At 39.3% G+C, this 27,043-nt stretch overlaps 1 protein-coding gene across 2 annotated transcripts; it reads left to right on the top strand.

Annotated features, from left to right (window-relative positions):
- Positions 1-347: 347 nt before the first annotated feature.
- Positions 348-24,894, top strand: VNN1 (vanin 1). 2 transcript variants are annotated; one of them, XM_004483644.4, is made up of 8 exons: positions 348-609; positions 1,006-1,236; positions 3,092-3,222; positions 5,997-6,189; positions 7,705-7,996; positions 8,375-8,736; positions 23,216-23,386; positions 24,413-24,894. In XM_004483644.4, exons 2-8 carry the CDS (start codon positions 1,024-1,026, stop codon positions 24,593-24,595), a joined length of 1,545 nt encoding a protein of 514 aa, XP_004483701.1. In that variant the 5' UTR covers positions 348-609; positions 1,006-1,023; the 3' UTR covers positions 24,596-24,894. The 2 variants fall into 2 exon arrangements, with proteins under 2 accessions (XP_004483701.1, XP_004483702.1); XM_004483645.4 differs by having other exon boundaries at positions 353-461.
- Positions 24,895-27,043: the final 2,149 nt, after the last annotated feature.

Here is a 27,043-nt window from a genome sequence, read left to right as displayed (position 1 = left end):
ATTCCATTTATAAAGGACTCCAGTAAGAGGATTAAGACTCCGGTAAGAGGATTAAGAGGTAGGTAATACCTTAACTGAAGTAGCCCAAAGTGGCTACCCCCGCAGGAATGGATTAGATTTAAGGACATGTTTTTCTGGTCTACATACAACTTCAAACCACCACAGCCACCGTGGTCCCACCTCAACCACATCGTGGTGCAGTTGCCTCCCAATGAGCGTGGCCTGAACTTAGTGATTTACTTCGAATGAATAGGCAACAAAAGTGATGAGGTGTCACAGTCCAGATTAGTTTACAAAGAGACTTTGGCCTCTTTGGTCTTGGGTGACTCCTCTCCTCCCTGCCTCTGAGGGCAGCCAGCTGCCCACTTGTGAGCTGGCCCGTTCAGGGGCGGATGCAGCAAAGAACTGCCACCTCTGTGCAAAAGCCAAGGAGGACCTGAGGCCTGTCACCTAGCCCATGAGTAAGCACAAAAGTGCTTCTTCCCTAGGTCAAGCCTAGAGAGTAGAGGTGACTGCCGTCCTGGAACACAGCTAAACTGCAGCCTGTGACAGACTCTAAGCCAGAGGCACCCGGCTCAGCCGCACTTGAATTCCTGACCCACAGAAACCGTGAGATAATGAAGGCTTGTTGTTTTAACCCACTTGGTTTTGGGGTGATTTGTTACATAACAATAGATAATGGATAGTCCCTTTCCCGTTTGTATTCCCCTTTGTTCTGGCTTACCCAGGAAATGAAAATATACAAATGAGCGGAGCTCTGATTCACGTGAGGATAGCAATAATAATTTCACAAGCATAAAGCTATGTAGGCTTCAAGTTATTTACACACGCATTTCCTGATTTGATTTTTACAAGACCCTTTGATAAGGAAAAGTCGTTTCTTGTCTTAAAAAAAATGATGTGAAATTGTAGGGCTTTCTTAGAATTAGCTTTTGTAATTTATTTGTAAAATATCAAGACTCAGGACCCAGGTGATTCATTTTTTTTTTCTTTCTCTTTTGCCAGCAATCATTGGAACTCGGCATGATCGCATCTCAGCTGTTGGCTTATGTGGCGGTTTTTGTTCTCTGTGTCTTAAACGCCAGCTGCATGGATACCTTTACTACAGCTGTGTACGAGCATGCGGTGATATTGCCTAACGTCACCCTCACAGCTGTGTCCCCAGAGGAGGCGTTGGTACTAATGAACCGAAATCTGGATCGTTTGCAGGGAGCAATCATCTCTGCAGCACAGCAGGTAGCAGTCTCTTGGGTGGGGGGTTCTATGCAGGACTCCTCTCCTTGGAAGACAGGAGTCACGGTGACAGCCAGGAACATTTTTGGATGACATATGTGTGGGGAGAGCCAAGGACCTTTGTTTTACCGTTGGAGTTGTGCTTCCCTCTCAAAATCATCAGAGCAAGAAATGGTTTGGTCATCAATAAGAAGCACAGACCTTTGAGGAACTAGCTGGGAAATCAACATCCTTTGTTCTTTTTTCCTGATAAGTTAGAGGGCAGAGGAGAAAGGGGTGGGAAAAAGGTCCAGGTCTTTTTTTTTGGGGGGGGGAGCCCAGGTCATAATGTGTTGGTGATCTTCATGCTGTTGAGGTTCTGCAGGTTCTCAGGTGAGTTGATGCTACCCAAACAATTAAACTTAACTTGCAAATCACTGAACCGTGTGTTAAGGAATTTAACTTATATTCCATTCTTCAATCTAAGTTCAAGATAAAGGTACATAGGCTATGCATAGAAAGCCCTTAAGCTGAGTCAAAGGCTAAGTTTAAAACCAATCCTGCAGTGTTAGTGTGTGGCTTGAATGACTGTGCTTTAAATGAGATTTTCGTAGATCAGAGATAGACCAGGGAAATATGAGGTGGGATGAAAGCCACAGTTATATACATCAGACATATATCTCTAGCCATACGCATTCTTATACTTGACAAAATACGAAAAGGCCATCAGAGTTCTAAGGTTCTTTTCATGCCTAGTCCCACCGTTCCTAAGCCCTCACCAGCCTATAGTGGGAGCCTCCAATCAGAAGGTGCAGGGTTACCTTTGTGGGGAACCTCTAGGCCCAGTGATGGCAAGTAGCCCGCATACGGCCCCTCCTTCTGAGAAGCAAGCATCCTGGTCAGGTGTTGTGTAGGGAAGGCTGGAGCATAGGAAGAAGTACAATCGAGAATTTCAGTTATCAATCAGTCTCAATAACTCAAATACAACAATGGGCCAAAGTTCAGGGATGGGGTTAATTTGAGGGAAAGCTGTCAATAATTAACAATTACCCTGGGCAGCAGAACTGTTAGTGGCCTAGAAAACTATTAATGTCTATGAGAGAACGAAAAAGTTGCATAGAAATGACAATGGCAGGGGAAGAAAGTGGTTGGGAAAAGAAAATAAATGCCAAAAATAGAGAAAATAACAGATTAAGAAAGGGAGAAAAAAGCCCAGATTTGGCAGACAAGGAAAGTGTATCAGTCTCCAGAGAAGCAGAATCAATGGGATATATGTAGCTATACAGTAAGAGATTTATTTCAAGGAATTGGCACATGTGATTAGGGGGCCAGCAGTAGATCTGTAGGCCAGGCTGTGTGCTGGAAAATGCTGGCCAGAGGGATGATGTGGTGTTGAGGCCAGCAGGCTGAAATGAAGAGGGACTCTGATATCTGTAGTCTTGAAACAGAATTTCTTCTTTTTTGGAAATGCTCAGTTCTTTTCTCTTAAGCCCTCTGTATGATTGGAGCAGGCCCACGCAGCACACGATTGAAGCTCATCTCTTTCCCTGAAAAGTCAGCTGACTGCGGGTGCTAATCCCATCTACAACATATCTTCACAGCAGCATCTAGGCCAGTGATTGACTGAACCCCTGGATACCAGAGCCTTGCCAAGGTGACACATACAAACAACCAGCTCTGGAAGGCAGGGCAGAGAGACCCAGGAAAAACCCACCTTGGTCCTCTAGAGCAGTTTTAATGAGATTTAGAGTCGCTGAGATAGTTCTTCAAGGCATCTTGGTGGCAGAGGTTTACCCTCAGCTGGTCAACACTCTCCTAGGCCCCCTCTTTGACTATTGCCTTATTTGGAAACTATTTTAACTAAGCTACATTTTAACAGGGTGCACATATTATTGTAACTCCAGAAGATGGGATTTATGGCTGGACCTTCAATAGGGAAACGATCTATCCGTACTTGGAGGATATCCCTGACCCTCAAGTAAACTGGATCCCTTGTAATGATCCCAGCAGGTAAAGAAACGGGTGGGGAAAAAATTAAATGATGAACATCAATTTGTCTTACCTGGGAAAACATTATTGATGATTTTTGCACAAGATCTACTATAAACTCCATGTTTCAAGTTTTATTTTTCATCTACTTATGGGTACATTTATTAGGAAAGTGAGTATGAATTGGGAACTAACAGAAATTAGTCCTGGAAGGGAATTTAGAAACCATTAAGTTCAGTAAAAATATTTTTCCATTAAGGGAATGAACCCGAGAGTCACAGGGGTAGGTAGTGGGAGAGCCAGACCCAAACCCCCGCCTTCTGACTTTTTGTTCGTGAATAGAAAATTCCCTTTGAGAGCTGCATGAGTGAATGGGAAATATAGGCTCACATGCCAGCTTTTAGATTAATAAAATTTTCATTGTAACAATACCTGTTGAGGCTAATGTATATAATACAATCCTAAAAGTCTAAGTTTCTTATTAACCTAGTAAGTCATATAGCAGAATTGTGTGGCAGTCTAGACTACAGAAACAGGAAATGTGATGAAAGTAACCCTATTTTTTTTTAAGATGAGGCCAGTAAAAAATAGGCCAGTAAAACAAGAAAAAGGAAAAATACACACCTGAGACCTTGGTGCGGGTGTCCTGGAAGGTGAGATCAGCAACAGGGGTCCCAGGTTAGGTCTTTTAAAGGCCTTCCTCTCCCCTTCCCCCTGCCCCCAGTAAAGAGGAGCTCAGCTATTTGCTGTTCTGATTGGTTGCTTTTCTGCCTTCACCTGTTAGCTCTCAGGGAACCAATAGGGAGGCCTTTCTATTTGGAATTATCCGGGGAACCTATTACTTTTAATGTAGGTTAAAACAGTATCTTATATTCAAAAGAATTGTATTAGTTAACTTATTTCCTAATGCAGCACAGCTAAAATTGTTTTAGGAATTCCTCTTTTGGAACTAGTCTCAAAACCCCAAACTAGCTATTGTGATTGCTTACAGCAACACATTGATTTTAAAAAAGTTCAAATATTGTTTAGATTAATCATCCACTTTCATCATGTTTCTGTGTATCATAATTACAATTTGCCCCATTATTTGTGGATTCTGTTATTTGCAAATTTGCCCAATTGCTAAAATTTATTTGTAACCCCAATCAATATTTATGACATTTTCATAGTCATTTCCAGACCGTGCAGAACAGTGAATTATGTGAGTCTCCTGACACACATGTTCCAGCTGAGGTCAGACGAGGCTTTGCTCTGCCTTCTTGCTTCAGCTCTCATAAGTGTCCAAGTGTCCTCTTCATGGCATATGTACCATGTTGTGTATTTGGTGCCATGTTTTCAACATTTTTGTGCTTTCGCTTGGAGATTTTGCTGTTTTAAATGGCTCCAAAGTGCAGTGCTGAGGTGCCATCGATGTTTGTAGATCTAATGGCCAAGATTTGATACTCAAAGAAAACTTTCACTACTATTTGTCAGCAGGTGGTACCAAATTTTCATGCATGCAATAGTTATTTCTTTTAGCCTTCTCTGCTATTCTTCAATAACCTAGCACAAACTATTTATTGTTTCTGGGTTGTGTCAATAGGAGGTAAATATGTTATACACATTCTCAGGTCTTACATTTCAAAATTCCAATTTAATTTCACTGCTAAAACAATACCCTTGTTGCTTCTTATCAGGACTAATGCAATAGATTCTTACCTTCCTTGCTGTTTTTGCTGTCTGAGTCCATTCACTTGTGATCTCTAAGATTCACTGGGATTTGATTCTGGGGACTTCTGATGTGGAGAGAGAGTCTCCCTGTCACCTGCGTCACCTCAGTTCCTAGTTTCTGCTGTGCTTCACCTTGACTCTCCCTTTCGTCTCTCTTTTTGTTGTGTCATCATCTTGCTGCATGACTCACTTGCGTGGGTACTCAGCTCGCCATGCAGGCACTCGCACGGGCACTCAGCTCAGCATGTGGGCGCTTGGCTTGCTGCATGGCCCTCATGCGGGCACTGGCTTGCCATGCAGGCACACTTTTTCTTTTTCTTTTTTACCAGGAGGCCCCAGGAATTGAAGCTGGTCCTCCCATATGTAAGTGGAGGCCCTATCACTTGAACCACTTCTACTTCCCTGTAATAGATTCTTTATGATACTCCTGTCTTTAGTTTCTCACCCTTCTAGTACATTCTACAATCATACCCAATCAATCTCTGTAAGAAAAATTTCAGGTTATGTTACTTCTGTCCTCAAAAATTTATTAATATCCCTTTGTCTTTTAAATTTGAAAGTGTTTTCTTGCATCTTGTGCAAAGCTTTGCATCTTTTAAATTCACTCTTTTCTTCCCTAAGGGTGTCTGCTCTTGCCAGACTGACTAATTCTCTGAACAAGATTTCTTCTTCCTAACCTCAAAGTTTTGGTTCCATTATTCAAATATTTTTGAATGCCTTTTTCTGCCAGGCATTGTGCTGGGTTCAGTGAACAGAGATGTGGGTCACCTGCCCTATAACATCTATAGGATGCGGAAGACATAAAATGAGCACATGAATGAATAATGATTATAGATGAAGACAGACTCTATGAAGGGGAAAACAAAACACATATGCCTGGTCATGTCTTATCCTAGAACATTTTCCTACAAGCAAACTCCCACAAGCATGGTTTCCTCTGAACTCTGTTCTTAACTCTTCTCTTCTATTGTCATTTAGAAGTGAATTTTGTGATTATTAATTAATATGTTTAAGCAACTATCTTACTGAATTTCGTTAAAAACTAAGTTTTTTTTTTTTTTCCTCTTCTAATGAACACCTACCAGATTTGGACACACCCCAGTGCAAGAAAGGCTCAGTTGCCTGGCCAAGGACAACACTATCTATGTTGTGGCAAATATTGGGGACAAGAAACCTTGCAATGCTAGTGACCCTCAGTGTCCTCCTGACGGCCGTTACCAGTACAACACTAATGTGGTGTTTGATTCTGAGGGCAGACTGGTGGCCCGCTACCACAAGGTAGAATTAACCTGTGAATAATTCAGTTACTGAAGGTTATCATTATAAAGTATGCAAGGAGGAAAAATATCATTATTATTGATTACATTAAGCTTATTTAGGAACAGAGTAGAGACAAAGTATAGAATGCAATGATTAGGTCAGGTAAATTCCTAGACACACACTCTCCTGTGCACTCAGGAGCAGTCTTGACATGATGGAAGTGTGCAGAGCCAGCAGGAGCTACCTGCATTGAAATGTACCTTTGGAGCTTTGTCCTTTTAGAGGTACATCCTGGCAGTGAGCCAAGACTAGAATAAAAAATTCTTTCCCAGACAGATTTAGTCTTGAGGGGAAAGCTGCAAAGAAAATTCCTTGCCCATGGGAAATAGTTAAGTGGTCTTGGCAAACAGAAGTTATTTTTGCGACGGCTTGCTCGGTCAGTAGAGGTGGGGTCTGGCTGCGGACGAGGGGTCGGTCCAGCTCTGGACGAGGAGTCAGTCCCACTTGGGACGAGGGGTTGGTCCGGCAGCAGACGAGGGATCGGTCTCACAAGGGGTTGCGCGGTTCGGCTGACGGGGTCGCCCGGAGAAGCAGGCGACGAAGGGGTCGCCCGGAGAAGCAGGCGACAAACTGGGGACAAGGGAGGCCAGGCCCTTGTCGGGGGCTCTCAGGACTGGAGGGCGCACGGCAGAAGAACTACCGGGGAGACAAGGTAAACACGCAAGTCCACTTTATTGAGGGAGAGGCAACAGTTTTATAGGGGCTGGGGAAGGCTGATTGGTCGAAGCCACGCCCTGTTCTGATTGGTTGCCGGCGAAAGGTCAGTGGGCGGTACCGGACGGGGGAGGGGTGGTGGTTAGGGATTGGCTGTCGCTGTTGCTGGGGGAAGGGGCAGGGTTTAGGGATTGGTGGCTGCTGTTGCTGGGGTGGAGGGCAGACTTGAGTTTCCCGCCCACGCCTGGCTGTTGCTGCTGTCGGGGGAGGGGAAAAGGGCAGACTGGAATTTTCCGCCCTGCGCCTGCGCAGGGAGAAAGAAGAAGAAGGGTGCAGCCCTACAGGCATCATGTGGCGCCATCCGGGAGGAGGGGCGGCCGCGGAAGCATGGCTGCTGAGAAGGGGAGACCCGAGGGCACTCTGCGCCCATGCCGAGCTCCCTTCAGGGGTGGCGGTGAGTCCGACCAGCCACCCTATTATGGGGGCAGCGGCTTGGCCTGCCGCGGCTGCTCCCCCGCCAGGCCAGCAAACCACACTTCAGCCCGAGGGGTGACCGCAATTGTTTCTCCTCTATTTCTGGTGAGATACAAGAGGGTCTCTACAGATGAGGATTTCTGTGTCCTTACCTAGAAAATGTGGAGGTTGAACCAGAAGGCTTCTTTCAGCTTGAAGAGCCTCTGACTCTCTAATGTACTAGTCCCTTTTCCCTATCAAGATGGTGGTCAGAGATGAGTTTGGGACTAATAGGTTCTAGCACAGGGATGTCCAAGCCAACTTCTAAAAGGTTTCTCTCTTTTTTTCCCCTTTACTGTTTATCAGCAAAATCTTTTCATGGGTGAAGGTCAATTCAATTCACCCAAGAGGCCTGAGATCGTGACTTTCAACACAACCTTTGGAAGGTTTGGCATTTTCACCTGCTTTGATATTCTCTTCTATGAGCCTGCGGTTACCCTGGTGAAAGATTTCCACGTGGACACCATTCTCTTCCCGACAGCATGGATGAATGTTTTGCCACATTTGTCAGCTATCGAATTCCACTCTGCCTGGTCTATGGGCATGGGGGTCAATTTCCTTGCATCCAATTTACATTACCCCATATATAAAATGACAGGTAAGGTGTGATCTTTTTAAGCTTTATAGGCCTGATGTAATAAGCTAAAGACATTTTTCCAACTGGTGATGTGCTATAGAATCAATTAAATTTTCTTGTAAGTTTATTTTGTTCTACTCAATTTGACTATACACTCATTTTCTTTTTTCTTTTTTCCCCCCTATGGCTACATCTTACTTGATGCTCTTTCTTCTTTGGTTGCTGGGTGACATACTCTACTGGATTTCCTCTCACCTCTCTATCCTTATTAGCACATTTTACTATAATCAATGAATTATATATCTTAGAGGGAGTAAAATATTCATGTGAGTTTAAAACAATAATGGAATCCCTTTTTCCTTTCCTATTTAAAAATAATTTTCAACTCATCCCTTCCAGGAAGTGGCATCTATGCACCTGATTCTCCAAGAGCATTTCATTATGATATGAAGACAGAGGAGGGAAAACTCCTCCTCGCACAACTGGTTTCCCATCCAAGCCAGCCGGAAGCAGTGAACTGGACATCTTATGCCAGCAGCATAGAAGCCCTCTCAGTGGGAAAACAGGAATTTAAAGGCACTGTCTTTTTTGATGAGTTCACCTTTGTGGCGCTAACAGGAAGCACTGGAAATTATACAGTTTGTCAAAAAGATCTCTGCTGCCATCTAAACTACCAGATGTCCGAGAAGCGATCCGATGAGGTTTATGCTCTAGGGGCATTTGATGGACTACACACTGTTGAGGGGACCTATTATCTGCAGGTAATGATTATTTTGGTGGCAGGAGAGCTGCCAGATATAATACAGGACTCTCAGTTAAATAGGAATTTCAGAAAAACAATATATTTTTTGCATAAGTATATGCCAATTTCGTGAGTTATACAGTAGAATGGTTTATTGCTGCAAGGATTCTACTATTCCACAGCCCCTATATTAGTCAAAGTTCTCCAGGGAAACAGGGCTGGCAGGATATATATCAATGGTGAGCTCACTTACTGATATATGTGGGTGTACATGTGTGTGTGGGTATAAATATTAAGAAATTCATTATAGGAATTAGCTCACAAGTCTGCAGGGATGGGTAAGTCCAAATTCCAAAGGGCAGGGATCTGGGATTTCCCCTGGAAAATCTGGCTGGCTGAAGTCTAGACGGAAATTCTTTCTCACTTCTGAAGTCACCACTTCTCCTTTTTAGGCCTTCAACTGATTCGATAAGACTTCTTTCATTTTTGAAGGCAATCTCTTCAGTTGATTGTAGATGTAATCAGTAATAGATGCAATCAATCTTATCTATTACTAAAATGATTTAAACCCATGACATAGCCTCATAGTAATATTTAGGCCAGTGCTTGCTTGACCAAACAACTGGACACCATAATCTAGACAAGTTGATACATGAACTTAACCATCACAGCCCCCGATATAAAAGAGGAGCTGGTAAGCATGGTAAGATGGAACCCTCAAGAGCCATCTCCAAGTGGCTTCCATGTTCCTTTCCTTCTGTTCTTTTTCTTGGTTCTGACCCCCCTCCTTTCTTTCCCAAATTTTTGTAATACCCTCCTAAAGGAGCCTCCTGTTGACAGTCTCAATGCCATTCAGTCCATTCCCTGTACCATAATTTAAAAAATCACTAAAAACCATTTCTGATTATATCATCCTCTTGCTTAAAATTCCTCACTGTCTTCTAATGGACAGATAAAATCCTTAACATAAAAGATGCCTAAGGCTTAGGTGTGTGCCCCGTCTTGCTCACCAGCCTCTTGGTTCACTACTGCTCACAGATGCCTTGGGCTCCTGTCATATTGAGACATTTCCCATCTCCAATGGGCAGCATCTGCAGAGCCTCTAGATATTTGCACAGGTTGCTCCCTTTATGAATGGTGAGCTTACCTATTTCATTACATAGCACCATCAGGTGGTAACTTGACCAAGAAGCTGCCCTGGTGCTTCCTGCAGCACCACTCTCCATCCCTTACTAAATCAGGTGCCTATTTTCTATGCTCCCAGAACTTCCTATGCTTAATTTGTCAAAAATTGAATTACTTATCATGTCATAGTGTTCACTTGCTTGTTTGAGGCTGAGAGCTCCTTGACAGGTGGAACTATACCACCACATCACATTTGGCTTACTGTATGATAAGCCCTCAGTCAATGCTCATTCATTTTAGCAAACATTTAATGAGTGCCTGCTGTATGCCAAGGATGTATTTGGTGCTAATGATATGGAGGCAAATAAACATTTGAGGAGATAACTTTAGTTGATGAGAATCATAGCCTAGAGGGTCTCAAGCATCATTCCAAAGAATCAGACTTTGTTGGTGATGGAGATTTCTAAAGTCTTCAGCAAGGGGATGATGTGATCAGATTTGCTGTAGAACTAGATTTTGGCTGTGCTATGCATGATGTGATAAAGGTGAAAAGGCCAGTATCATGGAAGTTGAAATGAAAGTAGGTTATGAAGCCAAACAATGGTTAGAAAACTGAACTTAGTGGTTAAGTGTGGGACAGGAAAAAAAAGGAAAGGTTTGGAAGGACTGCCGGGTTTCTGGCATGGGTGGCTGGGGGCATGGAGATGCTACTGACAAACCAGAATGGTGAGGAGGGGCAGATTTGGTGGCAGAGGATAGATGCTGAGTTCAGTTTTGGGGTGCTGGTTTTGAAATACTTATGGGATATTCAGATGGAGCCATTCAACAAGCTATTGACTACACAGGCCTGTCATCTGAGGGAGATATTAGACTTAGAAATATTGCATCAAAGTCATCATCATACTGGTGTTGGACCCACATGAATGAAATCATAAAGGAGACCATGTAGAGAAAAAGAAGAGTGGGTAGGCTAAAGTGGAACTGTTTGGAGCTCCAGAGTATGGGGCAGGAAAGGGGCAGAAAATAGGTAACTGCAAATACAATTGAGAAATAAAGGAGGACGTAAAAGGAAATTCTCATGGATTTCAAGGGCGGAGAGAGTCATAAGGAGGAAGTTGTGAAGCATGTTTATCATCATTGATATTGAGTGCAAGTTTGGTATAAAAATCTGGACTCATGATGAGAATGTGAAAGAGATTATAGTAGGTTAAAAAGTCAAAGGGAAGGGAGGATATTGAGAAATGGAGTGGATAGTTCATCTTTAAAAATCTTGTCTGAGAGAAAAAGAAGAGAAACAAGACAGGAGCTGGGCAGAGAGTCATGGTGAGAAAAAAGTTTGGTGGGTTTGCTTTTCAACAGGTGAGAGAGCCTTGATTATTTTTATAGCCCTACGGGAAAGAGCAACAAAAATGGAAAAGGATGAAAACGTAGGAGGACTCACCACTCCTAATCAGTGCCTCAAGGCGCTAGAGAAGAAGGGGAAAATGATATCGTGAACACAGGTAGAAAATGCCTAGTTATGGGAAATTACTTAAATAAACCATGTTATAGAAGAACATTTATCGCTTTATATTATATTATAATAAGTCATATATATTTTAAAAAGAATAACCATTAAAGAAGATTCAGAACACTGTGCTCAAATTTTAATAGTTTTATATATTTACTCTTCATGGAACAATTCTTTTTTTTTTTAAGTTATGTCTTTTTTAAAAAAAACATTTATTTATTTATTTCTCCCTCCTGCCCCAGTTGTCTGTTCTCTGTGTCTATTTGCTGCGTGTTCTTCTTTGTCCACTTCTGTTGTCAGCGGCACGGGAATCTGTGTTTCTTTTTGTTGCGTCATCTTGCTGGGTCAGCTCTCCGTGTGTGTGGCACCCTTCCTGGGCAGGCTGCACTTTCTTTCAAGCTGGGCAGCTCTCCCCACAGGGCGCACTCCCTGTGCGTGGGGCTCCCCCATGCAGGGGACACCCCTGCATGGCAGGGCACTCCTTGCGCGCATCAGCACTGCGCATGGGCCAGCTCCACACCGGTCAAGGAGACCTGGGGTTTGAACTGCAGACCTCCCATGTGGTAGACAGATGCCCTAACCATTGGGCTAAGTCCACTTCCCAAAATAATTCTTATTACAATATTTTTAATAATCAAAAATTTCAACTGGTTACAGATTTATTTAATATTCTCTTGTCAAACACACAGTTGATAATCCTGAGGGGAAATACATCAAAGGCATATATACAATTAATAGAAGTTCTTATGCATGTAGTATAGAAGATACATTTTATTTATTACTTTTTACATTATCTAAAAGACATTCAAATGAAGATAAATAGATTAAAACTGGTTGAGAAACATTTCTAGTGGCAAAGGTCCTTCATTTTAGATTTTCTGATAAGAAAACTGTTAAAATTTAATTTCTTCTCTTACAGTCATCTAAAAACACAGAAAAAAACTTGTAAAGGAAGATTGTATTTAGATTGATTAATTTAGGTGTTTTATAGTGGCTTATTATCTAATTCATTGACTGCTGAGATTCAATCTGCCAGAGAAGGAAAAAAATTTGGAGAAAATTCTCCTAAGTATTTAGATCCGGTAAAGAAATAAAATGAAAACAAAAAGAAAACAGTTGCAAAGCTATGCTATTTCTGGCCTAGTTGGTTACGTCTGCAAAAATATTTTAAGCATTTTCCCTTTCATAAAGGTAAAAAAAAATCTGAACAGAAAGACACATTGGGTGTTTTATTTACAAACTATAGATTTAAAAAATATATATGCATATAACTTACAGAAATGAAATTATGCAAAACCAATAAACAAAACACCACAGTAGAGTAAGTGGGTGCAGCATGTAGATTAAAGAATGTCCCCACAGCAATCTGGGGGCTTCCCTCTCCCTTTACCTGTTTGATGGTTTTAGAATCACATCTAAGTACTATCAAGCCTCAAAAAGTACTAGCAAGCTTCAAAGGCACGACTAACATCAGGTAGCGCAGAGTGCTCAGATATTTCTTTGATTAAGAATAAAATACTTTAAATGAATAGATGAAAGTACAAAGTGGCACATTTTTCAACTCATTCCAGTGTCAAACTTAACCATATATATTAACTTTAAAAAAAATTGTTTTTCTTTTGTGATATGTTTTGTTTGTTTTTTTTATGAGTTTTTTAAAGGTTGTTTTGATTTATTTATTTCCCCCCTCCCCCTCCCCTTCCCCCTCCCTGCACCCTGTTGTTTTTGGTGTCTGTGTCCATTTGTTGTATGATCTTCTGTATCTATTTCTCTTTTTGTCTTCTCATCTTTCTCCTCGAGGATTCACCAGGATTCCAATATGCAGGCCTCTGATGTGGAGAGAGTTTCCCTGTCAACTGCACCACCTCAGTTCCTGGTCTCTGCTGCGCTTCACCTTGACTCTCCCTTTCCTCTCTTTGTTGTGTCATCATCTTGCTGCATGACTCACTTGTGCAGGCACTAGCTCACCACGTGGGTATTCGGCTCACCATGTGGGCACTGGTTCGCCATGTGGGCACTGGCTCACCACGTGGGCACTCATGTGGGCACTCGGCTCACCACGTGGGCACTCATGTGGGCACTGGCTCACCATGTGGGCACTCATGTGGGCACTTGGCTGGCCGCACGGGCACTGGCTCACTATGAAGGCACTTATGTGGGCACTTGGCTGGCCATGCGGGCACTGGCTCACCATGCAGGCACGCTTTCTCTTTTTCTTTTTTTACCAGAAGTCCCCAGGGATCAAACCCAGGTCCTTCATATGGTAGGTGGAAGCCCAATCTTTTGAGCCACATACACTTCCCTGTTTGTTTTCTTATGTGTGCGATATTTTAAGTGAAAAAATTTGATTCCAAAATGAGATTGTAACTTCTTGGCTCTTCCTTTTTTCCCTTCCTTCCATCTCTTGGTCTGGTCTCTGCCTCTCCCAGCATGGGCTCCTGCTGGGGAAACCAGGGGAGGTAGGTCCCTTGTTAGTGTGGGAGCTTAGCTGTCGGATCCTTCAGAGTAAAGAACTCAAGTAAAGCAAAACTTTCTGTGAGTATGGTCAGCGATTCCTTATCAAAATCATTGGGGCCAGACATGGTTGGGAGCTCAGGATTTTGCAACTTTAGAAAGACAGAAAGGCATATTACCTCACATCACCTTAGAGTCTGGGGCAGCACCCAGAATCAAACATGTTAATATTTCTCTCAGAAAACATGGGAATAGTCATCCTTAATAGCTCAAATAAGTAGGTTACTGTAGTCAGGCTATGTTTCAATGGCAAATGTGCTGCAAATCCTTTATTTGCAGAGAATTTGGGAACTGAGAATATGAGAATTTGGTATGGTATTGATAATCTTTCATAGTCTAACTTTGTTGATATATTATGCTACTAAACCTCAGCATCACCAAAAGCTACTTGTAACCAAGGGAAAGAAGAAAAGGAGGTGAGGGTGAAATAAACCTTTAGCTTACCACACAGATTTTTAAATAGTGAAGAGGCATATTTTTGTAAGACATTTAAGGAATTGGGGAAAGGAAAATTGTGACATTTCATAGGGTAGAGGGTAAAAGGGTGGGTAAAAGTACTTGAAGAAGAGTTTGAGGAAAGCGAAGATTTGAAACAGTTGCTAAAGGAGGGTGGGAGGGACAACAGCCTACATATTTTAACAAACTGTTGAATAAAGGAATGGATAAATGCTGATCACCTTTACCCAATTCATTTAGGAGCTTTTCTTCTAACCCTTTGCTTACCCTTCCACAAGAGGAGTCATACAAATCACCAGCCTCTAGGTCTTTCAGAGTGTAAAACTTATTCCTCCACAGTGTGAAGGATAAAAACTGCTAAAAACCCCTAATGAAACAGAGGCTTGGTACAATACAGCTGTCATACTGGTCCCTTCGTCATCATGGTGAAGATTTCTTCACCCCTCTCTTGCATAGATTTCCTGTTTCCTGTGTTCCATTTCTGTCTTGGTCTTGGTTTTTGCCCCATTTCTCGTTGCTATTGTCAGCAGTTTCCAGGAAGAAAGTGAATAGGAGGTAAAACTTTTGAGACTTTAGAAATCCCCAAATTACTTCACTGTCAAATTTGACTATTTCCCTAGATATGGAATTAAATCTGGAAATTAGGATTGTGAAGGTATTATTTTATTCTTTCTTATGTTGCTACCCCAAATTTTGAAGTCATTGTAATCCCTGATTCTTTATTTGTAACATTACCTCCTCATCTCTCCTTCCCCCAACCTAAGCTTGAAGAATTTTTTATCCTTCATTTTTTTGCAATTAAAGTAATTCAGAAAGGATTTAATTGTAGTATAGCATACATGTAAAGTTTAGGTTATTTTAAAATAAAAATTTACTTTGTATTACATATAGGATGGATGGAAACCATAACTTTTAAAAAGTTAGAGCAGTTTTAGGTTTACAGAAAAATAATCCGAAAATAGAGTTCCCTAGAACTACCAACACACAGCTATGCCTGTTATTGTATTATCAGCATTTTGCATTAGTGTGGTATCTTTATTACAACTGATAAAAAATTATTATTGTACTATTAACTGTAGTTTATATTTTACATTCAAGTTCACTGTGGTACAGTTCTATGTTTTTAAAAAAATTTTTATTCTAGTAACACACATACAACCTACAATTTTAACCGCATTCATATATGTAATTTAGTGCTGTTAATTATGTTCACAATGTTATGCTACCATCACCCCCATCCATCATCAAAACTTTTCCATCACCCCAAACCGGAAATCTGTATCAATTTAACATTAACTCCCCATTTCCCTACCCTTACCCTGGCTACTAGTATCCTGTATTCTAGTTTCTGAGTGTATGAATTTGTTTATCTTAATTATTTCATATCAGTGAGAACTTTCAGTGTGTCCTTTATATCTAGCTTATTACTTTCAACATGATGTCTTCGAGGTTCATCCATGTTGTCACATGTATCAAAATTTCATTCCTTTTTATGGCTGCATAATATTCCATTTATGTACATACTATATTTTGTCTATCCATTCTTCTATTAATAGACATTTGGTTTGCTTCCATCTTTTGGCAATTGTGAAAAATGCCACTATGAACATCAGTGTACAAATATCTGTTTTAGTCCCTGCTTTTAATACCTTGGGGCATACTTAGAAGTGGAATTGCCAGGTCTTTATGGTACTTTGATACTTAAATTTCTAAGGAACTGCCCAACTACTTTGGGCGGTGGCTGCACCATTTTACATTCTCGCAATGTCCGAATGCTCCTACTTCTCCATAAGCTCTTCAACACTTGGCTATTTTCCATTTTTTAAATAGTAGCCATCCTGTTGGGTGTGAAATGGTTTCTCATTGTGGTTTTTTTTTTAATGTTTTTAAAAAATTTCTCTTCCCGTCCCCAGTTGTCTGATCTCTGTGTCCATTTGCTGTGTCTTCTGTGTCTCCTTGTATTCTGGTCAGTAGCACCCAGAATCTGGTCTCTTTTTGTTGCATCATCTTGCTGCATCAGCTCTGCATGTGTATGGCACCATTCCTAGACAGGCTGCACTTTTTTCGCACTGGGTGGCTCTCCTTATAGGGCGCACTCTTGTGTATGGGGCTCCCCTATGCAGGGAACACCCCTGCATGGCACAGCACTCCTTGTGCGCATCAGCACTGCACATGGGCCAGCTCATCACATGGGTCAGGAGGCCCTGGGTTTGAATCTTGGACCTCCCATGTGGTAGGAGGATGCCCTATCTGTTGGGCCAAATCCACTTCCCTCATTGTGGTTCTGATTTGCATTTCCATGATTGCTTATGATGCTGAGAAGCTTTTCCTGTGCAGTTAAGCCATTTGCATATCTTCTTCAGTGAAATGTCTATTCAAATCTTTCACCTATTTATTTAATTGAGTTGTCTTTTTGTTGTTGGATTATAAGGTTTTTAAAGATATATTCTGGATATTAAGCCCTTATTGGATGTGTGGTTTCCAAATATTTTCTCCCATTCTGTAATTTGCCTTTCTACTTCCATTATGAAATCCCTCAATGGACAAATGTTAAATTTTTAATGAAATCCCTTTATTTATTTTTTTCTTTTTTCTTTACACTTTTGGTGGAAAGTCTAAGGAACTGTTACACAACAAAAGGTCCAGAAGACACTGTCCTATGTTCTCTTCTAGGAATTTTCGAGTTTTGCTTCTTATATTTAGGTTTGTGATCCATTTTTTAGTTGGTTTTTGCATATGGTGTGAGGTAAGCCCTCATGCATTCCTTTGTGCATAGATGCTCAGTCTTCCCAGCACCATTTGTTGAAGGGATTATTCTTTCCCCATTGAATGGACATGAAACCCTTTACAAAAATCAATTGGCTATAGATCTGAGGGATTATTTCTGAACTTTCAATGAAAATCCATTTTCTATAGTCTGACTTGTGCTAGTATCCTGCTGTTTTAATTACTGTAGCTTTCTGATAAGTTTTAAAGTCAGGAAGTGTGAGTTCTACAACTTTATTCCTCTTTTCCAAGATGGGTTTTGGCTCTTTGGGGGCCCCTTGTATTTTGATGATTGGCTTTGCCATTTTTTCAAAGAAGACTATTGGAATTTTGATTGGGATTGCATTGACTCTATGAATCATTTTGCATTGATTCTGTAAATCACTTTGGGTAGAATATGGAACATCCTTCCACTTACTAGAACCTCTTTGATTTTTTTTTAAGCAATGTTTTCTATTTCCATGAGTAAATCCTTTATATCCTTGGTAAAATCTATTCCTGGATATTTGATTCTTTTTTTTAATAAAAAAAAATTTAGGAGGTACCTGAAAATGAACCCAGGACCTTGTACATGAGAAGCAGGCTCTCAACCACTGAGCTACATCCACTCCCCAATGAGAGTTGTTTTTTTCATTTATCCTTCATGTCCTTGGTTAAATCTATTCCTGGACATTTGATTCTCTTTTTTTAATTAAAAAAAAAAGCCACAATTTTTTAGGAGTTACCAGGGATTGAACCCAGGTCCTTGTACATGAGAAGCAGGCACTCAACCACTTGCGCTACATCTGTTCCCTGATTCTATTGATTGCTATCATAAATGGAATTTTTTTCTTGATTTCCTCTTTAGGTTTTTTATTTGTAATATACAGAAACACGACTGATTTTGGGGTATTGATTTTATACCCCACCATTTCACTGAATTCATTTATTAGCTCTAAAACTGTTGTGAATTTTTTCAGAATTTTCTATATATAGTATCCTACTATTGACAATAGGGCAACTTTTACTTCTTCCTTTCTAATTTGCATGCCTTTTTTTTTTCTTTTTTCTTTTGCCTAATTTCTTTCATTAGAACTTCTGGTGCTATGTTGAATAGCAGTCGTGACAGTGGGCATCCTTGTCTAGTTCCTGAAGTTAGAGGGAAAGCTTTCAGTCTTTCACTTTGAATTTGATGTTAGCTGTTTCATATATGCCCTTTGTCATGTTGAGGAAGTTTCCTTCTATTCTTATTTTTTCTAAAGAAAGGGTACCATTTCTTGCTAAATGTCTTTTCTGCATCAGTTGAAATGATCATGTTTTTTCCCCCTTCATTCTATCAATGTGGTGTATTGCCATTAATTAAATTTCTTATGTTGAACCACTCTTGCACACCTGAGATAGACCCCTCTTGATCATGTGCATAATTCTTTTAATATGCTCTTAAAGTCACTGTTCTAGTATTTTGTTGAGGATTTTTGCATCTACATTCCTAAGGAATATTGGTCTCTGATTCACTTTTCTAGTGATGTCTTTGTTTGGCTTTAGTATTAGGGTGATATTGCCTTTATGAGATAGGAAGTATTCCCTCCTTTTTAAGTTTTTGGGAGAATTTGAGCAGGATGGTATTGATTTTTGGAATGCTAGTTAAAATCATAAGTTAGCAATGTGGTCCTGGGATTTTCTTACTGAGGGGGTATGGATTACTGATTCAAAGTCTTTACCTGTTATTTTTCTGTTTTGGTCATCTATTTCTTCAGTCAATGTAGATAATTTGTGTCTTTCTAGGAATCTGTTCATTTCATCTATGAAAAAGTTACCTAATTTGTTGGCATAAGGTTTCTCATAATATACTCTAATGATCCTTTTTATTTCTGTGAAGTCAGTAGTAATTACCCCTTTTCTGAATTTACTTATTTGCATCCTTTCTAATTTTTTCTTGTCCATCTAGCTAAAGGTTTGTCCATTTTATTGATCTTGCGAAGTACCTACTTTTGGCTTTTATTCTCTACTTCCTTTATCTCCACTTTCTTCTTTGTTCTTTCATTCCTTCTGCTAAATTTAGGTTTTATTTGCTCTTCTTTTTTTTAGCTACTTCAATTGTGATGTTAGATCTCTAAATTGAGATATTTCTTATTTTTAAATGTAAGCATTTAGAACTATAAATTTCCCTCTCGGCACTGCTTTTGCTTCATTTCATAAGTTTTGATAGTTTGTGTTTTTTGTTTCACCCACCTCAAGGTATTTCTTAATACCCCTTATGATTTCTTCTTTGACCCATTGGTTCTTTAAGGGTCTGTTGTTTAATTTCACGCATTGTTCTCTCTCTCTGTTATTGGTTTTTAACTTCCAGTGTGGTCAGTGAAGATACATTGCATGATTACAATATTTTTTAATTTATGGAGACTTATTTTGTGGCCTAACATTTCATCTATCCTGAAGAATTATCGTTGTGCAGTAAAGAAGAATGTGTATTCTGCTGCTGTTGGATAAAATAATATTTATCTGTCTGTTAGATCCTGTTGGTTTATAGTATCACTCAAATTTTCTATTTCCTTATTGATCTATTCATTATGGAAGCTGGTATATTGAAATCTCCTCTATTAATGTTGAATTGTCTATTTCTACCTTCAAATCTGTCAATATGTGCTTAATATATTTTGAGGTGTACATATATTAATAATTTTATATCTTCTTGTTGAATTAACCCCTTTCTTAGTACATAGTGATCTTTGTCCCATCTAACAGCTTTTGATAAAAAGTCTATTTTATCTGATATTTACATAGCTACCCCCATTCTCCTTTGGTTACTATTTACTAAGTGTATTTTTTCCATCCTTTCACTGTGCCTTTGATTGTGAGCTGAGTCTCTTGAAAACAGCATTTAGTTGGGTAGTGCTTTTTTATCCATTCTTGCAATCTCTGCCTTTTAACTAGAGAGTTTAATCCACTTACATTTAAAGTTTAAAGTTACTACTTATAATACAGGACTTTGTTTTGCCATTTTGCTATTTGGTCTTTGTAAGTTTTGTACCTTTTTGTTCTTCAATCCTTCTGATAATGTCTACTATTTATTAGATATTTTCATCATATGCCATTTTGAGCCCCTTCTCATTTCTTTCTGTATATATTTTTCATGTGTTTTCTTTTTGGTTACCTTGGAGCTTATATTTACCATCCTAAATTTTATAATGGTCACATTTTATTTGATAACAGTTAACTTCTATAGCAAACATATGTACTGTTCCTATACCCTTCTATATCCCCACCTTTTTGTATTTGTTGTAAGTTATATCATTGTAAGTTGTATGCTCAAACCATAGATTTCTCATTAACTTTTAAAAAGCATTTGCACTTTAGAACCTGTAAGAAGTAAAAAAGTGGAGTTACATATCAAAAAATACAATACCACAGCACTGGCATTTATAATTTCCCATATGGTTTCCTTTACCAGAGGGCTGCATTTATTATGCCACTTCTATCCACTGTTTAGTGTTCATTCCATACACCCTGAAGGATTTTCTTTAACATTTTTGTAGGGCAGGTCTAGTGGTGATGAACTTCCTCCAGTTTTGCTGATCTGGGAATGTCTTAATCTTTCCCTCATTTTTGAAAGACATTCTAGACAGACATTAGATTCTTGGTAATTGTTTTTTTTTTCCTCAGCATTTGAAATATTTTGTCCCACTGCCTTCTTGTCTTCATGGTTTCTGATGAGAAACTGGCACTTAATTTTACTGGGACTTCATTGAACATAACACATTATTTTTTTCTTACAACTTTCAGTAATCCCTCCTAGTCCTTGGCATTTGACAGTTTGACTATGTGTCTGGGTATAGTTCTCTTTGACTTTATACTTTTGGGGGTTCATTTTAATCCTTGAATATGAAATTCATGTCTTTCATTAAATTTGGGGAGTTTTCCGCTGTTATTTCTGTGAATATTCCTTCTGCTCTCTTTCTTCTCTCTTCTCCTTCTGGACTCTCATGATGCATATATTGGTATGCTTGATGATGTCCCACAGGTCTTTTGGACTCTGTTTGATATTTTGGTTATGTTTTCTTTCTGCTCATCAGTCTCAATATTTTCAATTGTCCTGTCTTTGAAGTCACTAATTCTCTTCTGTTGGCTCCAATTTGTTGTTGAAACCCTCTAGGGAGTTTTGTGGTCTTCATCTCCAGCATTTCTGTTTGGTTCCTTTTAAAAATATCTATTTATTGAGATCCTCATATTGTTCATTCTTTGTTTTCCTAGCTCTCTGTGTTTGCATTTATCTCCTTGAACATAATGAGGATCATTTTTTTAAAAGGCTTTGTTCAGTATGTCCAAAGTATGTTTTTCACTGACAGGTATGGATTTTTATCTTATTTCTTTGAATGGGTCATTGTTTCTTATTTCTTTTGTCTTTCTTGTAATCTTTTTTTGCACACTGAACATTTTAATATTTTAATATGTCAATTCTGGGATTTAGACCCAGATCTGTGTGTTCCTTAAATTTGTTATCTAGCTAGTGATAGAATAGAGATCTCTTTGAGTGCCAGGAATTAACAAAAACAAACAACCAAGGCGAAAACTACCTGTCACAGTCTTTGCAAATTGGCTCTGCATTGCTTTGCTCTCTCTTTCAGAGTTTATCCCTCCTATCAAGAAGATCAGCAAGAAATGAAAGTGAGGTACAGATTCTCTCTGTTTTCCCAGAGTCTGTGTCTTCCTTGGCTTGTGCTTGCTGCTGGCTCTAGAAATCCTCTCCTTTACAGGAATACAAATGACCTCTCTACTTGCTATGAAATACTTTCTTTCCCTCCTGGTGCTCTTTTGTGTAATTTAAAGAAGGCCATCGTTTGCCCCATGCTGTTTTGACTTAATTTTTTTCTTACATTACTTTACCTGTTCACAAGCTTCTTTTGCCTGCAGTGTCAGCCTGGGATATTGAGATTGAGATAATTTTCCTGATTCATTCTTACATGCTGCCACCCAACTGACTGGCATATATATATATATGTGTGTGTGTGTGTGTGTGTGTATATATATATAAAGGCACCCCACTATGCATGTAGGGATTACTCTGCTCCTATGTGTACAGGGGTCACTCAGCTCCTTCCAGAACAGGGCCAGAGACCCACAATGGGACTGCAGGCTGGGGAGAAGATGGGGAATTGGCCAGCAAGGATGCCACAAGCATCTCCAATTGTTTTACGAACTATTTTCTTGATTTGGAACTTGCCCAGTTACTGCATCCTTTTATCTCTTTTCCAGAGTTTTGACAAAAATGGCTCTGCCAATTTTTGCTAGTTGTTCAAAGATTCTTTGGCAAAATAGCACCCTGGGACATCTTATGCTGCCGTTTTAGTCAGCCAGCAGTCCCTCATTTTCTTTTTCTCTCCTTCTGTTAGTTCTGTTATTTGGATTTTGTTCTTCTTGAATTGGTCCTCTAATTTTTTTATCTCCTATTTTATTTTTCACCTCTATATTTTACCCTATTTTCTGAAAGATTTCCTCTTAATCTTCCAAAGCTTCTCCTGTATTTTTTTCTTCATTTTTTGCTATGACTGTTTTTCAGGCACCCCCCTCCCCTTTTCTTGTGGCTGCAGTATTTTCTCTTATCTCTTTGAGACTGTTAAGGAAGCTTTTTTGCTTTCAATTTCTTTCTCCTGAATCTTTATTCCCTCCAAGTTGCCTTTTTCTGCTTGATTTTGCTCTCTCTTTCAGGTTAGAAGCCTTCCTAAAATATCTAGTGTCCCTTTCAACTCTAACATTTTTTCATTGCGTGATGTATGCAATAGGATAGAGATTGAATTGGTGTTGTAAACTAAACAGCTTTTCAAAATGTGAACATTCTTGACAAGTAAAAGCACTGATAACTTGACAACTATGAGGGTATATTGGTCCAGAGTTTTAGGCCAAAAATCTGATTGTTCCTTTATGTGGTTAATCTGTTTGACAGTGAATTGTAGGAGGAACTGGAGACTGAAAGCCTTTATTTTATTTTTTTTATTACTTGTTGCATTAGTTATTTGGCAAGAAATTGGGTTAATTTAATAAAGAAGTAGTATAATTTTACTAACCACGAGGTCACAGACATTTCTCTAGGTCAGCAAAATGTGCCAATTGCCTTCCCTATGACTTACTGATTTACATTTACTTCCTCCAGATTTGTATTCTGTTAAAGTGTAAAACAACTGACATACGTACTTGCGGTGACTCTGTTGAAACTGCTTCCACCAGATTTGACATGTTCTCCCTCAGTGGCACCTTTGGCACCCAGTATGTCTTCCCTGAAGTGTTGCTGAGTGAAATTCAACTTGCACCTGGAGAGTTTCAGGTAAGAATTTGCTTGATATTGCCAATAAATTTCAGATAAAAGGAAGCACTTTTTGAGACCAAAATCTACCCAAGTGCTCAGATATATCATAAAAAAATTCTCACTTGGAAGGGGCAAAATGGCTTTGGAGAAGACTGAGGACAGTGAGTAGATCAAATATCCTATCTGGAAATTCTTTACATAAGAGCTAGTGTGTCATTAGGAATAAAGAAATATATCTCATTTGGGGGGCCATAGGGAAAGGACTAGTAATGTGTGTTGAGTGGCAAGAAGACCCAACAAGTAGTTTCAGAGCCAGTCCCCCTGGAGGACACCTCTTGAGATTACTGGAGAGGTTATAGCACAGGGAAGTTGAAAAAAATTCCTTTCAATTTGTGGGTTGAGGCCAGGTATACCCACAAGGCCAGAGGAGAAAAGAGAGAAGTATAAGTTGACGGAGAGACAATCTGCCAGTGGCTGATGTTGGCAAGGAAGCAAAAAAAATTTTTTGAGCTTAGAAATAATTCCTTGCCACTATGCCATCTGCCCAACCACAGTCTTCCATGGACTTTTCTGGCAAGTTCTGTTCTCATTCCTGCTGGTTGTAGAAATGACCCTGGGGGACAGCCTGTAGGAGTGGGAAGATTAAGAGGAGGGTGGTGAGTGGGTGACAAGAGATAACAGGGGATCAGGTCAAAGCCTTTTAGTCAAGACTTCTGACCTTTCAGGGGAGGCTTTATCTTGCTGAAAGGATGAGATTTCTCTCGTGTAGGCTCTCAAATCCATTGTTTTATTTTTATTAACTCATGAGAGCCCTTGTTGGATAAGTAAATGATAAGATATTGATTAAGCATTTCAATCAGAAATGAGTCATGCCAGTCCCTTAGGTCCATTTTTCCTGAATACTGTATCCTTTTGAATATTTATGGAAGAACAGAATTTGATGCATATAATTATTCTCTCTTCGTCCAGTTATACTGCATTTTAAAAGTATGTTGTGGAATTGTATCACTTACAGGTAGGTCCACCTCTCTTTGTTTTCCCTAGGTGTCAAGTGATGGTCGCTTGTTTAGTCTGCAGCCGATATCGAAGCCCATCTTAACAGTGACTCTGTTTGGGAGGGTGTACGAGAAGGATTCGACATCAGATGCTGCAGCAGACTTTGTGGCAGAAATACTAAGACTAATGGCAATAATTGTGACATCTATGGTGTACTCAGTAAGTTGGTAGAATATTTACATTTCCCCTCTCCTCCCCCGTCTCATTTCAATTGTTTTATAAGGATGGATGCTAGAGAAACAAAGAATGGATTTTTCAATTTTTGACCCTGAACTCCTGTATAAGTGAATTACTTCTATGCATTTCTGTATTTAATCATACACACACACACACACACACACCCCAGATGATGTATACTGGATAAATAGCAACAATATTTTGAAAGGTAAAATATGCAGAATGTGAATAACAATTGTACTTACTTCTTTGTTATTTTGGTAAGAATTAAATAAATTAAAATTTTAAGTGTTCCTGGCTCATGGAATTCACTTGATCTATGTTAGTCATTACAATGACTGTCACAAGAAAACCAATTGTGATGTATTTATTGCTAAAATTATATCACCTCTAATTTAAAGTGCATACCGTTGCTAGTGGTTCAGCCCCCTGCATATTTCAATTAGAAAATCAATGAAATCACCACCAGCTGATTGGCTTTGGTAGTTCATTAGCACTCGTACATGACAGAAGGCTGCTAGCTTACATCCCAGAACCTGAGAGAGAGCGCTCACATTTTGTGTTTTTCGGCAGTGAGCTGCTCCCTGTTGAGTGTCTTGCCTTTCTTGTCAGCCTGTAAGCATATGAATAGGGTGACTCTAAAGCAGACATCGGCCAAATCCCGCCTGTTGCCTGTTTTTGTAAGGCCTGTGAGCTAAGAATGGATTTTACACTTTTAAATTGTTGAAAAACATCAAAAGAAGAATGATATTTATGATACATGAAAATTGTGTGAGGTTCAAAGCCCAGAGACAACGTTTTATTGGAACCCAGTCAGGCTTATCTGTTTATTGTTTGTATTTGTCTTCATGGTGCAAGACAGAAATGAGTAGTTGAAACAAAAACCATCTACAAAAATCCAAAGAGCTGAAAATATTTACTACTTGACTCTACAGAAAAAGTTTCCTGACCCCTACTCTGAAGTATTAAATAACAATGGGATTTAGTATTGAAAACATTTAAATTGCCCTTAAATGTCTGCCCTACAGTTCTCCCACCCAAGGAAAAATAGAGTATTTTAATTTTCTTTGATGATATTACATCACAAAAAGTTTACCTTGAGTAGCTTATGACCAAATAATGCTAAATAGTTTGATCACAAAACAAATGAATACACTGTTTATAAATATAATTGGTGATTATTCTCTGGATGATATCACATCATCAAGTCAGGGGTTGCATTTGGAATTCTTTAAAATTCCTGAAAGAAATCCAGAGCATTTCTCATTTTCATTTTTTTCCTGGGGATCAAGTAAGAACTGCTCATCATATACAAATATTCTCTTAATTTTTCCCTACAACAAAATTACAGACTTGTCTTAGAATTATTTTTCTTAAAATTAAAGTTGTAGCAGTCAATTGATTCTATTTTTAATGGCATTACTATATGCATACCAGCTCTACTCCTTCATTCATTTCCTTAACACATGTATATTTTATATTAGCATGAAGTGCTTTTTTAACTTCAATTTTTATTTCTTCTGTAGAAAGCATTTGTGACACTCATTTGATACAAACAACCCAATTCCAAGCAAGATCAATGTTCAAATATAATTGTACCATTTATTTTTTAATACCTTGGTGAGTTTGGATGACACAAAGAGCGATTCTTGACAATTCCTTACTTAAAGATATAAATTATGTCACCGACTTCACAATGATGCCATTTAAACTTTTTGTTGCAATTAGCTTCATCTCCTACAATAAGTGTGAAATATTTTCCACTTTTACTGTAGCACGTATCTCTTACGTGCTACAGTCTGAGTTTGGCTCAGACTTCTAATGATTTTGTTTTGTTATTTATCTGAACAATACATTCCAATTTCAATGTCTTCCCCATCTCCCATCACAATCTGAAACTTGAGACGAAATGATTACCTATGAACAATATCCAGCTAGCCTATTCCCCAAGACTTAAACAGGCCCTCTTTAAAAACCATGTTGATGGCTTGATGGTGAAACCTTCAGATCATTGAAAATCCTCTGGAATTAGGAAACCAGAAAATGTCACATAGATGAAATTATATATTTAATCCAGCACTAAATGTTCTTCAGTAGTGGCAGAATCTCTCGACATTATACAATTTAGTGAAACAAAGAACATTTTAAAGGCAAAACATCTCTCAAATGAGAGATATACACATAGCCCCAGTATCAACCTCACACTGTACTAAACATGCCCTCCTGAAGAGGAGAACAAAGTACTTATAGCAGTGATCCATGCCAGCAGTGCCTCATTTTGAAATGAATGCTTTCATGGCAGATGTTTTTATTATTAAATCCAATAAATACATCTTATGCTTGTGGGTGACATTAAATGACAGCTCCCCCCCCACCCCCGACCCCCCAAGAACTAACAGAAAATGAGAAAGCTCCTTATGGATTTAGGAGCAGGAATCATCA

This window comes from Dasypus novemcinctus, chromosome 11 (genome assembly GCF_030445035.2).
Source record: "Dasypus novemcinctus isolate mDasNov1 chromosome 11, mDasNov1.1.hap2, whole genome shotgun sequence".
Lineage (NCBI taxonomy): Eukaryota > Metazoa > Chordata > Mammalia > Cingulata > Dasypodidae > Dasypus > Dasypus novemcinctus.
Note: the sequence above shows the minus strand (reverse complement) of the source record. Positions and strands in the feature narration are given on the sequence as shown.